Source organism: Triticum dicoccoides, chromosome 2B, assembly GCF_002162155.2.
Source record: "Triticum dicoccoides isolate Atlit2015 ecotype Zavitan chromosome 2B, WEW_v2.0, whole genome shotgun sequence".
Classification (NCBI taxonomy): domain Eukaryota; kingdom Viridiplantae; phylum Streptophyta; class Magnoliopsida; order Poales; family Poaceae; genus Triticum; species Triticum dicoccoides.
In genome coordinates this window covers 258,096,272-258,109,905 of record NC_041383.1, presented here as the reverse complement: position 1 = coordinate 258,109,905, position 13,634 = coordinate 258,096,272, and the positions used below count along the sequence as shown (strand labels likewise).

At 41.4% G+C, this 13,634-nt stretch overlaps 1 protein-coding gene across 1 annotated transcript; it reads right to left on the bottom strand.

Annotated features, from left to right (window-relative positions):
* Positions 1-8,253: 8,253 nt before the first annotated feature.
* LOC119363397 lies at positions 8,254-12,914 on the bottom strand. Its single transcript, XM_037628742.1, has 13 exons — positions 12,524-12,914; positions 12,141-12,226; positions 11,837-12,004; positions 11,606-11,748; positions 11,257-11,523; positions 11,035-11,177; positions 10,019-10,080; positions 9,866-9,934; positions 9,484-9,782; positions 9,090-9,395; positions 8,789-8,934; positions 8,640-8,702; positions 8,254-8,543 (listed from the first exon to the last, which is right to left on the bottom strand). Coding segments are annotated over exons 1-13 (1,836 nt in total). The 5' UTR covers positions 12,526-12,914; the 3' UTR covers positions 8,254-8,461.
* Between the last annotated feature and the right edge of the window lie 720 nt (positions 12,915-13,634).

The following is a 13,634-nucleotide window of genomic DNA, read 5'->3' as shown; positions in this document are numbered from 1 at the left end:
TTCCGACGGCTCGCCGTTGTGTACGGGTGTGCGTGTTTTTGTATTGCCTGTGAAACGATCGATCGGGAGCAGACTTGCTAGTACTACAAGTTAGCTTTGCATTATACGGTACCTCTCGGCGTATCAGTGTCATTCCGCGTCGTTCGTCACGTGTCGTCGAAAAATACTTGGCGATACAGACCGGGCCAACAGCAGCTCCACGCTGGAAGCAGGTACCAGTATGCTCTTCTTCACTTCTTGAGCTCCACGTGCAGGCTTATGCACGCAGCCAACAACGAGGAATAGTGTGTTCTCTGTTGGAATGCCCCTAGAAGACCGGCTGCACCAGCGTGAGATTCATTCTCGTAGCTCTCTCCCTGTAACCACTAGACCTTTTTTTAGAGAAACTGTATGTAACAACTAGACCCAGTCTCATGTACATGATTGCATGAGCTTATCTAGATGAGGTAGATACGGAGGTTGTTAGCGTAGTGGCCGCACCTATGTGCTTGTCATCCATGTACATTCTCTCTCGTGCGACGATGGTGAATAGTAAATACAGTTGAACCGGTGAATGAATCCAGATGAATATAGTTGCACTTGCAGTCTCTCTCGTGCCATCTCGTCTTGCATTCTCGACCAGCGTCTCGGGCACAAGCAGCTGACACCGGTGTGCTCACTTGAACATGGCCATGTTCCCGTTCACCGGCATGCACGCGCAGCCGCACAGGCCTTAGTTCGACAACATGAATACCATGATGAGCACGGCAAAGGTTCACACATCTAGGCCTTGCCCTGCAGCGTTCGGCTTGCCAACGACGACACGTGAATGATACCCATGACGGCGATGGCGTCCAGGACGTGCATCACCAGGAGCATGGCGATGCCGACGAAGAACTGCGACAATACGACGTCGCACCCGACCTCATGTTGTCTAAGTAGCCCAACGAACTTGCGAAAGTGTTGCGTGCATGCGTTTAAGTGTGTTGTGTATGTGTTAATTCAATATGCTTTCAAGTGTTTTGTGTGCGTGTTCCGTGCGAAGGTGTTTTTTTTATTGAGAAATTAAAACGAAGTTGTGTGGGCACAGCTGTTAGCGTACGTGGGCTTAGCAGATGCTCGCTGGTTCGATTCTCCTGCAACGCATAGCGTTTTTTCACTGACTGACGGGGCCTACATAAGGTAGAGAGAGGGCGCTATTATGTTTGACCAGTCAACAGAGTAAAATACGGAGCTATACACTGAGTCAGTGATCGTATAATCACCTTAAATCATATATAATGACCGTACTGACCGTATTCTTAAATACAGTGACCAAAGTGGACCTTTGACACAAGTTCAATGACCACGGATGCATTTTACTCAAAAAGTGGATGTGTTTGGGGCGGTTGGTGGGTCCCATGAAGCACGTACGTAACACCCAGTTGACGCGTGCGCGAGTCGAGAGCCATCATGATCCAGCGGGATGGTTCGCGGTGCACTTAATCCAAAACAAAAATCAGTCGGTTCAAAAAACACTATGAAACAAAATTGCATCGAGCTGGGAGCTGGTGGATGGCTATGCGTGCACTGATTAAAGAAATTCCGATGAACACCAATTATAATTACTTGCTGTTGTAGGACTGTTGTTTGTTTGTTGTTACTTGCTGTTGTTTTTGCATTAGATGCCTCTGTTCTTAAAAACAAGTCTTTGTAAAGTTACTGTGGACCATGTATGAATGTATATAGATGTATTTTAAAGTGTATATTCCTTCATTTTGCTTTGTATATAGTCTATAGTAGAATTTTACAAAGACTTATATTTAGGAACGGAGTAACTAAGAGTGGATGAAATGTTGAAACAACTATTTGTTAAACAAGATATTTGAGGCACACTGATACTTGCTGACCATCAAGATATCCTCAACTTTCAATGTCATTGATGTCGTTGGTAAGATAGGGAGGGATAAATAGTAGAGAAATTGCAACAACGATGCACCTTCCTCGCGTCCTGTTTCACCCCTCGCAACAGCTGAGATTGCGAGATATAGAAATTAATATACTATGATCTCTTTGAAGCTGCTACAAGATGTACAATTACTTTTGCACCGAAGGAGTAGCCACTGATTGATAAATGTTTAAATTTCTGTAATATTTTTAGACATGATTATTGAATATCAACATCTTATTACACATAATTCAAGTTCTTTAGAGCGAGTTGAAGTAGTAGGTTTAGTTAGCAGAGAAGAAATTACGAGCTTTTGGAATACAATGAGGTCTTAATAAAGTGAATCCTTATGCGAATACCACACCCTCAGATTTATTTCATATCCGTTGCAACGCACGGGCAATATATATATATATATATATATATATATATATATATATATATATATATATGGAAAATCCATCCTACCACCCGGTGGTAGTTATCCCACATGTCTCATATACTAGCATGTGGTACTATATATATTATTTTATTATTTTAAATATGTTCATATATTATATCTAAGATATTTCAAAACAAGTTACATGAAAAAATTGCATATGAGCCCATAGTTTTTGTTATATTTGTGAAATACGTACATATTTGTACGTAAAAAAGAGCATACTCGAAAAATGGTACATACTACCTAAAAATTTGTATATATACTACCTAATCATTGTTATATACTACATACGACACGTACATATTCTCGGTTTCGACAGATACTACATACAACATACAAAACGCAAGTGATGGTAACTACCACTGCTTGTAGAAAACATTTGTCATATATATATATATATATATATATATATATATATATATATATATATATATATATATATATATATATATATAATAATGCAAATAGTGTTTCTGGTCATACGTCGTCGGCATTTTTGCATAAAAGTCCCTTCGTTGTGGCTTTGGGTTTTGGAGCAAATAGTAATAAAAGCAAATAGTGTTTGCATAAAACCGATTTGGCTTTGGGTTTAGGTCATTTGTGGAAGTGAGAAAGTAGCTGAGGGTTTTGGAGCATATCACTAAGCACATGAAGCAAGAGGCTCATTAAGCAACACCTCATCCCTCCTTGATAGTATTGGCTTTTCCTATAGACTCAATGTGGTCTTGGATCACTAAAATGTAAAATGAAGAATCTTGAGCTTGAAGCTTGAGCCAATCCTTTGTCCTTAGCATCTTGAAGGAGTTCCCACATCCTTTAGTCCATGCCACTTCAATGTTGAACTTGTCTGAAATATACTAGATAAAAGTGTTAGTCCAACAAAAGATATGTTGACATTAATTACCAAAACCACCTAGGGAGCACTTGTACTTTCAATCTCCCCTTTTTGGTAATTGATGACAACATACATCAAAGCTTTAGATAAGGATATAAAGAATAGCAAGTAAAGCTTTGGAAAGACATGTAACGAGCATAGGCTCCCCCTACATGTATGCAATCATGTGAATATGACATATAGAAGTATGTGAGAGCATAACCATGATAGAGCAAGCAATGTGTTACATGTATCTTGGCCATATGCATCTAAGCAAAAAGTATTAAAGGAAATACCTTCATGCCCATGAGTCCTTCTTGCAAACAGTATGTACATCAGCAAGAATTCCTCATACACATGATTGTGATGCATATACTTATCTTGTAGTCTTGAGTAGGCTTAGGATGGAATGAACCTGTGTAAACAAGGTTAGATAACACAGATACATCTACTAGCCAGAGCAAACAGAAGAAACCACAAGAATACCAAGACTGGGATGACATGTAGAGAGTGAGTACTAAGTACCACATTTGATTAGACATGTCCCCAAGAATAAAGATATGCAATGAATTTGAATGATTTCTTTCCCTTGGATGTCTTGCTCCCCCTGAATCTAGCATGGGATACTGGGAGAAGATAGGGGACAGAAAATCAGAGCTGAAAGATATAAATGAACAGAGCTAATGCAAACTAATGCAAATAAGCACATATGAACATGTCTTTTCCCTCAAGAAGACATGTGGCATCTCTCCTCTTGAACACTAAGCATCTGGGATCCTTGAGAAATACTTTCTACTAGTATTCTCTTCCCTTGAAGATCTCTCTCTCTCTCTCTCCCTGAAGGATCTCTCTCCCACTAAGAAGGTGATACTCTCTCTAAAATGATAAGCTTTGATGTGATCTCTCTCTCCCCCTTTGACGTCAATTTCCAAGAAGGGCTCGATAAAAATGTAATTTCTCTCTCCCCCTCTGGAATTTGTCGTGAATGGGTTTGATCCTTGAGTCACAACATAAAGCACTTGATAAAAATGTGATGCTTGTTAGAGGCAGTTCCAGGCGATAAGCTTCATTTTCTCCCGCCGGGCTGTCGTGGCAACCCAGCTTCCTTGTCTGAATCATCTTTGTTAAAGACTTCTTCTCCTAACACTCCATCTGTTTTCTTCTCCTCCATCCTTACTTTTTTCGCCGACTCATATTCCTCATCAATCTCCATGAGGTCTACCCCTCTTTTCTTTGGTGGCGGCACCAACAGTTTTTGAGTTTTCACTCCTTCTTGCCGCTCTCTGCGCTTGAAAGTGCTTCTCAACTTTTTTAAGCCTAAATTCAGGAAAACATATTCAGGTTCCATGTCGTCCCAGGTCGAGACCGCTCTTTCTGGTTTCTTTGTTGGTCCCTCTAGGTTCTCCTCCTTATTCTCCATGTGCTTATCCTTCCCGTTTTCTTCTCCCTTCACATGAGCGTTCTGTTGTTCTTCCTCAAAAACCAGTTTTTTACTCCCTGTTGTCTTTGTTTGCTCTTCATTTGTTATTTTTAAGGGGCTTGTAATTTCCTTCTCATCTCTTTTTTTCTGTTGTCAGCTCGCCCGCTTGGTGGAATCTCTTTCCATGATGGACCAACCCTTCCCTGCCTACTGCCCTTGCTTCCCACGTTGTTACCTTTACAGAAATCACCTTTCTCACTTGATTCTCTGCTCTTCTCATCACTGGAACTCCATTTATAGGTTGCTGCACGCAACCATGGACCATACTGTCGACTACCTTCATGTTCTGTTTTCGTTGTGCAATTTTTTTCACTATGACCAATGATCCCACAATTGTAGCAGAAGTCTGGTAAATGTTCGTATTCAAATGAAACCACTTTCTTCTGCTCTTCCTCCTCATTCTTTTCTTCATTACACCCTTCTCCCATTAATCCCTTCTTCTGGTACTGCTCATCTTCCTCCTCACCCTCAATAGTGATCCTTCTCATCAGTGGTATAGTGATGTCCATTCTTACTTTGATCCTCATAAATTGCCCAAATGCAAAACCATTATCATCCACCTCCATATCCAAGACTTCACCGATCTGTTCCCCAATTAAAACCCCTGTTTCTCTATCCATCATCCCCATCGGAATACCATACACCCTTACCCATATCGGTATGGTCTTAAATTGATATTCATCTATGGTTTTATTGGGTGCAAAATCTTCCATCACCAGCAAGCTTTTATTGAAAAACCATGGTCCATTTTCTACTGCCTTCATTTTTCCCTTCTCTTCACGAAAAGAAAACAAGAAACGATTCTTACCAAGATCCTTGCACTCCAATCCATAGAAGGGGCACCAGACTCCTGCTAATGTCCTCCCCAAATGTTCAGATTTCGCCGGTCTGTCCGACAAAAGCTTCCCCACTGCTTGGAGCTTTCCCACTCTCAAGTGATTTCCGCTCTTCTTTCCGATTTTAATCACTTTCTTCTCTGCCTCTGAGAGCTTCAATCCTTTTAGTTTTCCTTCCACTCCACCCAAAGCTTGTAGTATTTCACTTCCCATTGTAACCGCCAGCCGCAGGGACCCCAACACAGCGCCCCTCCTCCTTCAGAACTTCTTTCTGCCTCCTCACACACCTGATTTACCTTGGGTAGGGCCGCCCCGGACACCTTGCACTGACGCGGTGTCCCTCCACCTCTGCCTCCTCGAATAAGCCTCCTCCGATCTGGTGACAGAGGTGCCCCCAAGACTGCCTGGCTACTCTTTCTGAGCTGTGGAAAACTAGACTGGATCTCTTCTCTTTTTGGTGGAAAACGAGAGGAACTAGATTTAGGTTCGAGATTTTGTGGAATTGGATCAGACCCTGGCGGCAAGAGCTGCCGACGCTGAACTGCTATGGAAGCGCCAAGAACACGCCAGAAGCGGCACGAAACCGTCACGAGAGGACGGACTTCTCGAGAGTAAGTTTGGATTTTGCTTTGTGGGATCTCCGGATGTGACAACACGTTTTGTTGTCTTTTGTTTTTTTAGCCACAGCTGGATAATGTGTTGCGGGCTGGACACGGGAGCATTCACCGAATAAAGATTAGCTAGATTTGATAATATAAATAACTATAGATAGATTAAAGAAATAAGAATTGACTAGGAGGGACACGCTCCTTTACCCATCAAACCGCTTGGCTGTGCATGCATTTTCTTTCTTCCCGAATCTACATGCACACGATTGCTGCTTTGGTTCTACATTTTCTTTGAAGTTGGATTTGTATCTGCTTGCGTTTTTTGACATACTTTTATTGACTAAATAGCTCGGGTCACACACTGCAGCAACATGTATGCCTAGACGTCCAATAAAGTACATACATAAATTATCTCAGGGCGTTGCTGATTTCGGTTTATACGAGTGTATAGTAAAATATAGGTATTTACATATCATGACCACAAAGTCTTTAATTGTTCTCAATAAGGTTGTTGTTCCGGATCAGGAAGAAAATGACATGCTTGATGTCCTTGAATATGGTCATGTTGAAGGTGGTATGGAGGAACAATGCAACCAACTTATACATCCTTTTGACCAAAACATTGATGCTATGGAGAAACAAAAACAATTGCATCCATGTAAAATTACTTTTGAAGTATTACATATACGACGTTTTTATTATTTGATGTTCGAGCAATGATTAATATGCCGGTCTGGTATGCTTTGTCACTAGACATCGACATACTTATCTAGAACTTCGTAGTGAAGTCGGACGAAAAACATGATGTATATAGCAATGCTCTTACTTTAATATTATTTTTCTGCTATCTAAATTGCTTCAAGGAAAAACACAATACTCTAGCATGCAAACAACACATATATTCCGATGCTTATATCCAGCGTAATTAGATTTATTTATAAGTAACTACATATGCTCTATTTATGATGCAGATTTTATATCAGTTTTTTAATCAACAACAGATTCATATAGTATCCAAAACTCTCATGCAAGAAAGTAATTTGGATGGCAATCTCGAGTCACGGAGATGGCAAAGAACGAAGAAGAAAAAGAGATAAAAAGCGGTATGCATGAATGACTAATGAAGACAAACAGGAAAAACTGAAAAGGTGATGTGAAGCCTATCCACTAAGCAAAAGAACTAAAGATATGACCCGGAAAAAAAATACACACAAAAAAAAATGCAAACATGAAGCCAACACAGATGATAAAAAAGTGTGCATGGGAAAGGCAGAAAGACAAAAATATGCAACCAGAACAAAAGAACCAACAATTGAGGCGCAACACGCTAATCAAAGATTGAACTGCGATGGAGAAATCCTGCATATATCACGACAATATAAGAAGCTATACATCCATGCGACAAGGACTTCACAGTGAGCACACACACAACATGCTTCGACACTAGGCGAAGTATAAGACATTTTTACTGTGGTCATTATATATTTACTATATATTGACGGTCTAATCTACAATGTGTGCTCTTACTTCGAAAATCCTTTGAATTAGTAACTGAACTCTTGAAGAATGTGCTTCAAAGTCAGAGAAAAAATGCACTCGGTGGAAGTCATCCGTGTACCACCCTCTCTTTTCAACCATTGCCTATACATCCCGTAGCAACGCACGGGCATATTTCCTAGTAGGTACTCATATCAGGAGACGCGACGCACAAAATTGACGGGTCTCCTTGAAAAGTTTACGGACCCGGTAAGAACCAAACAACCAGAGAGCTGGAAGAAACAGAATTGCACGAATCTCAACACAGAGATCAGATGGACAAAAAAACAAATGAAAGTAAATTGATTTCATCCGACTGAAAATTAGCAATTCTGTTGTATTATTGTTGGTTGGACGCCGGGGCTTATCAGCAGCAACACCAAATATGAACCTGATTGCACAGAACAGCTGAGGAGAAGATGGCAAAACTTATCCCCCATCTCTCCTACTAAGCCCCCATGACACTCAAATGATGTATCAACTAGTAGTGGATGTTGGAGATGCTCTTATAACAGCGGTGATAAACTTTTTTTTTTGCAAAGAATTACGATTTTCCAGATCTGAGGTAGCATAAAACAAACTCATATATCATAGAAAATACAGATCCAACACTTCCTTGCATGATTAGATACTTGACAGTGATAAGACATACTAAACAAATACCATAAATAAACATTTTTGACAAAACATAACTAGCACCAGCCTCTTAAATTATATAATGTCTGCGAGGGATAAAATGGAATATATTCATATGGAGCACTCCAACAGCAGCTTGACGTCTACATGGGAACTTTACCAACAAGATGGCCTAGAACATCAACTTGACCAGCAATAAACCAATATGGCTTGGGTACAGTCCACCTGCCATCCAATATTATCTTTTCAATATATGTTCACTGCCGAATAAACAGTATATGCTACCACAAACAAGTGACATTAAGAAATAGATAGCTATACCGGATCCTCTCTGCAGCATTACCACCTCTCTTCGTGTCAAGGCTAATGGGAGGGAGCAATTTTCTGTTGTCCAACATATATTTGTCAATGAAAGTTTGTTGGATACACATGTCTACTAATCAGCATCAAGAGAAAGAAAAAAATTATACCCTTGTGACAGAAGATTATTCCCTCTCTTTAAAACTTTTACAATATTGCTCCTTGGCAGATAAGGAGTCGTTCCACTTTCATCATAGAAGTTCATGCCAACAAAACTCCCATCATCAAGACAAATAAGGGGCCCTCCAATCCCAACCTAATACAAAAATAATGCACATACAGTTACATGGAGAAGCAGCCGTAGTAAATCTAGCAGCTCAGTATTATCAAATAAACTGAAGATACAACTCAAGTATATTAACTATCTACACAGGTACCACGTAAAAAATGCCAAGAAAAAAAAAACTGTACCTTCTTGATTTGACAAGTTGAGAACTTGAGATCTTTGCAATCAAGTTCTGAACCCGAATCCTTGTTTCTTGAACTTATTATAGACTTCCTGTTACCCTTTGAGGCCATCAATAACCCACCATTATCTTTAGTTGTACGCCCAATAGCAACCACCTCAGATTTAGATAACCTTGTGGCTACGAAGATATCTTGTGGACAAACATCAGTGAGATTATCCTCGAGACTGAGAACGGCAATGTTGTAATCTTGATGGTAAAATTCCAATTTCCCCACCACCGATTGTTCTGGCGGTAGAAACACCTTAATCTGCAACAAATAGAGTTCATAAAGCTCAACTAATTAACCATCATCAAACTTAAAAGGCGAAGAAAACTGATTAGGATCAACAACTAACCATCAAGTTCAGATCAATGTTGTTTTTAGCATCACCAGTTCTAACCAAACTGGCCGCAGTAAGGACAAACATGCGGTGCTCAATAGTTATAAGCAAGCCTGTGCAAGCAAAACACCTCACGTTGTTACCATTGAATGAAGCAACTGAGACAACACTTTTAGAAACACGCTCAACAACTTTTTTTCCAAGCTGCTTCCAGAGAGGCTTCTCATAGTTGGCGTAGATGTCTAAACGGTATCCTTTCCAGACATGAAGTTCACCAAACCTTTCTTCAAACGTACCAATTAATCGCCCATTGGCTGGTTAATTAGGAAACAAGTACAGAAATTAGAAATACAGAAGTGCACAAGGGAGAAGTCAGCAATATACGAATACGACTTACACTCAAACACCAGTGGTGGTGGTAGGGGGTAGCCCAAAGACTCTAGCATCTTAGACCTGACCTTAAATCCTGATGCAATAATGTGATTGATAAGTGTAAGGTTATACTAAGACAGCATTCACAAAGAATGATGACTTGCAAGATAATTCAAACCTGAAGGGACAACGCAGGATGCACCCTGAGGCAAAGAATATTCACGGAACTGGGTAGTGTTACTGCAATAAAACATGTTTACTACAATCAAATGAAGTAGATATACACCAAACTGTACGAAAGGAAACACGTATACAAAAAGACTTGAATATCAGCTTATAAATAATTAGCAAAAGACGAGGATTGAGATGTCAAAAAAATGAGTGGCATTGTTCTTGATTCCCCAACTGATAGACATGCTCAGGTTCTTCTTCATTCAGAGAAACACACAAGCTCCGACATTGAAGCAAGAACACTAAATTCAAGTGGAACAGGAGGGGTATTTGGAACTTCTATAGATAAGCAAATCGGGGATAAGTAAGGCAACTGGTGAAGATATCTTTCCTACCTATAAAGGTTGGAGTTGGTGGTCAGTTCACATGTGGGACAAACAACCTTCATAAATAAACAAATGCACTCCTATCCACATGTGGACTAGCAACCTCCCATAAGAAGTAAAATGAACAAAATGTACTTTTGCTTCATGTGAGATCGAAACTCTTGTAAAAGGCACAAATGGAAAATGCAGAGATGAGACTATCTCAAAATTCTTGGAGAAGGCTTTGTTGCTAGCTCACTTAAATTCTTGGAATTGACCTACTATGATCCCTTAAGATTCTCTTGCGCCTGCCGCGTGATCTCAAATTGTATTCTCATTCTCTTTTTAATCGTGAACCGTGAGAGGGCTGCCGAATACCAACATCTATCGACGATCTCCTAAGACAGTGACCTAACCTAACGCACGGCCATTGCACTAGTGGATAATATTTCCCAAATTAGTTGTCTTAGATTTGTCTAGATACGAGCCTACCCCAACTTGTTTGGGACTAAAGGCTTTATTGTTGTCGTAGAGTTGTCTAGATACAGATGTACCTAACACTAAAACGTGTCTAGATACATAGGTACATCCGTATCTAGAAAAATCCAAGACAAGTAATTCAGGACGAGTGAGTACTTGACTTGCCCAGAAGATATACCTGGGCATCTCAAATTGCTGCAACCGTTCATGAAGTAACTGAGTTGGTACGAACAAGAAACCGCCTTGACACAATTTAGTTATCACCCCAGCAAAGCATCCTTCACCACCATTAAATAGTATAACTGGCCCTCCAAGTCCAGCCTAGCAAAAGAGACAGGGATTGCAAAGGAAACATTCACACATAACATGCAAGAATTTCAGACAAATATCAAGAGTATACCTCTGTGATACTACATTCGCAAAACCAAAGGCCATCTTTGAAACGAGGATCATTGCATCTTATGCTCATCAAAGTGCCATCGAAGTGACGGCCAGCTGCAAATAGATTAAGCTTGTCTGCGTCTCGGTGCAGATCCAGAGGGCCACATGTATCCACAGGGTAGACGAGTCGGCTGTTGAAGGCCGTGACAATAGCAATTTCCATTTTTTCATCCCACAATCCCAAGAACCCAGGGATAGTTGTACCATCAGGACGACAGACTTGAACCTGTAGTGAGGAAACCCTCAGTACAACATCACAGAATGATCAATCACGATCACAGCAGAGGAAAACAGTGAGTTGCACTAACCACAAAATTATCATCCCTGGTTCTCTTATTCTCAAATTCCACCACCAAACGTGAGGTAGTCACAAATACTGTATGGGGTTCTTGTATTATATTGTTCCAGTGTCGTACGGCTGTTCCCGAGCATGAGAATACTATCGTGTCTCCTGCACAAAGATCATGATTAAAATCAGTAAGACGAACGAATATGAATTTGGAGAGAATCCAAGAGCTTATACAAAGCAGAATAATCACCCGCAAGCAGAGAAATTGAGACAACACTGTGCCTGAAATGCGAATCCGAAATTTCCTGGACGCAGCCACCAAATTTTGTCGGTTCGAATGGAGTAACATGTTGGTCAGGTTCTTTTTCCCTGAAGGACTGTTCCGCAGCATGAGCCTCCTTTAAAGCAGCTTTCCGAACTAATGAAAGAACATGCATGATAAACAACCAGATCTTCAGTACTCCAGCAATTAATTCGAGCATGCAACTAACATGTACAAGAAATCAATGAAAAAATCAGCAGCTAGAAAGCCCATAAATTGATCAATGACTCACCTTTCCACATGTTCATCGCAGCTTCGGTCGCCCCATGCCGCTGCCCGCTGTTGCTGCCTCGCTCCTTCCTACTGGTTTTTGCAGTCCTGAAACACAGCATATCTGAGATGATATGCTTGCCAAAATCACAGTGTTGTATACATCGAAAATCAAAGAGTTACAGTATCTGATATAATATGCTTGCCAAAATCACAGTGTTGCATACATCGAAAATCAAAGAGTTATTCAAAAGGTATTACTCCGTAACTTAGAAATTCAAATCCAAATTGGTATATCAACTTAAGTGTTGCTGTGATTAGAGGATGGTAGACTGCGATGGACAGATAAACAATACATACAACTGGTCCGGGGCAATTAAGCACATAGGAAATAGAAACACTCACATCGCGCAATGTATCCTAGCTGATTCCGCGCGTCGAGCGAGCAAGCAAGGGTGGCGTGGCTTAGCCGGAAAGGAACAGCCGCGGATCTGGACGAGAAGGATGTCGCCCGTCTGCGGGGGGGTGCGGATGCCCTCCCGGCTAGGGTTACGAGCTTGAGGAAAAAGGTTGGCTGCTCTCTTCTCTAATCTCTACTCTCTACTCTTTTTCTTTCCCTACAACTACACAAAAAATAGTATCTATCTCCAGCACCCCACCCGATCCAACCATGAAACCGATCTGCCACTCCAATGACGGCGCCGTCCGTCGCCAACGCCTCTCCTCCTCCTCGCCGTCTCCTTCGCCAGCCCCTGTCAAAACCCCTTAGGCCTCTTTTGGTTCATAGAATAGGATTATCATAGGAATAGGAATCTTGTAAGAAATGAGATGACATGTATCTCAAATCCTATGAGTAGGAATAGGAAACAAGATGTCATTTGGTTGACACCAAAGGAATTTTTCCATTGAATCTAGGCTCTTTTTTATTTTCCTATGAAATGTGAAGGATAGGAACCAATCCTATGTAGGAATAGGAATCCATTCCTATGAACCAAAGGGCTCTAAAGGAAAAAATCCTATAAAAATTCTATCCTCTAGAATTCCTATGGAATTCCTCTAAACCAAAGGAGGCCTTAGTATCTATCTCCAGCGCCCCACCCGATCCAACCATGGAACCGATCTGCCACTCCAATGCCGGCGCCGGCTGCGACCAACGCCTATTTTCCTCCTCGCCGTCTCCTTCACCAGTCCCCATCCGTGATGGCGCTGCCACCTACTTCTCCTTCTCCTTCCCCTTCCCCGCTGACAAGCTTCACAAGAACGTCGTTCGTCCCCTTAAAGTATGACCCTCTCCCCGAAAACCTCCACGCCGTCTGCAACTGGAGCTCCACCCTCGAGATGCACACCCACCCTCCCGTCCCACCATCAAAGTGCTGACAAGATTCGTGTAGCCCTAAATCATCGCCGCCGCCACCATTTGCTCCTTCCCCGCTCTCCCCGTCATCCCTCATTCAGCGCCACCATGACCGCTCCTCTCTCCAAGGTCGTCTCCCACTCCACAACCAACCCCCTGCAC

Coding starts and splice junctions, on each gene's coding strand:
- LOC119363397 (XM_037628742.1), bottom strand. Junction 8,935..9,089: donor CAACTTGTCAAATCAAGAAG/GTACAGTTTTTT, acceptor TTTTTGTATTAG/GTTGGGATTGGAGGGCCCCT. Junction 8,703..8,788: donor AATAATCTTCTGTCACAAGG/GTATAATTTTTT, acceptor GTTGGACAACAG/AAAATTGCTCCCTCCCATTA.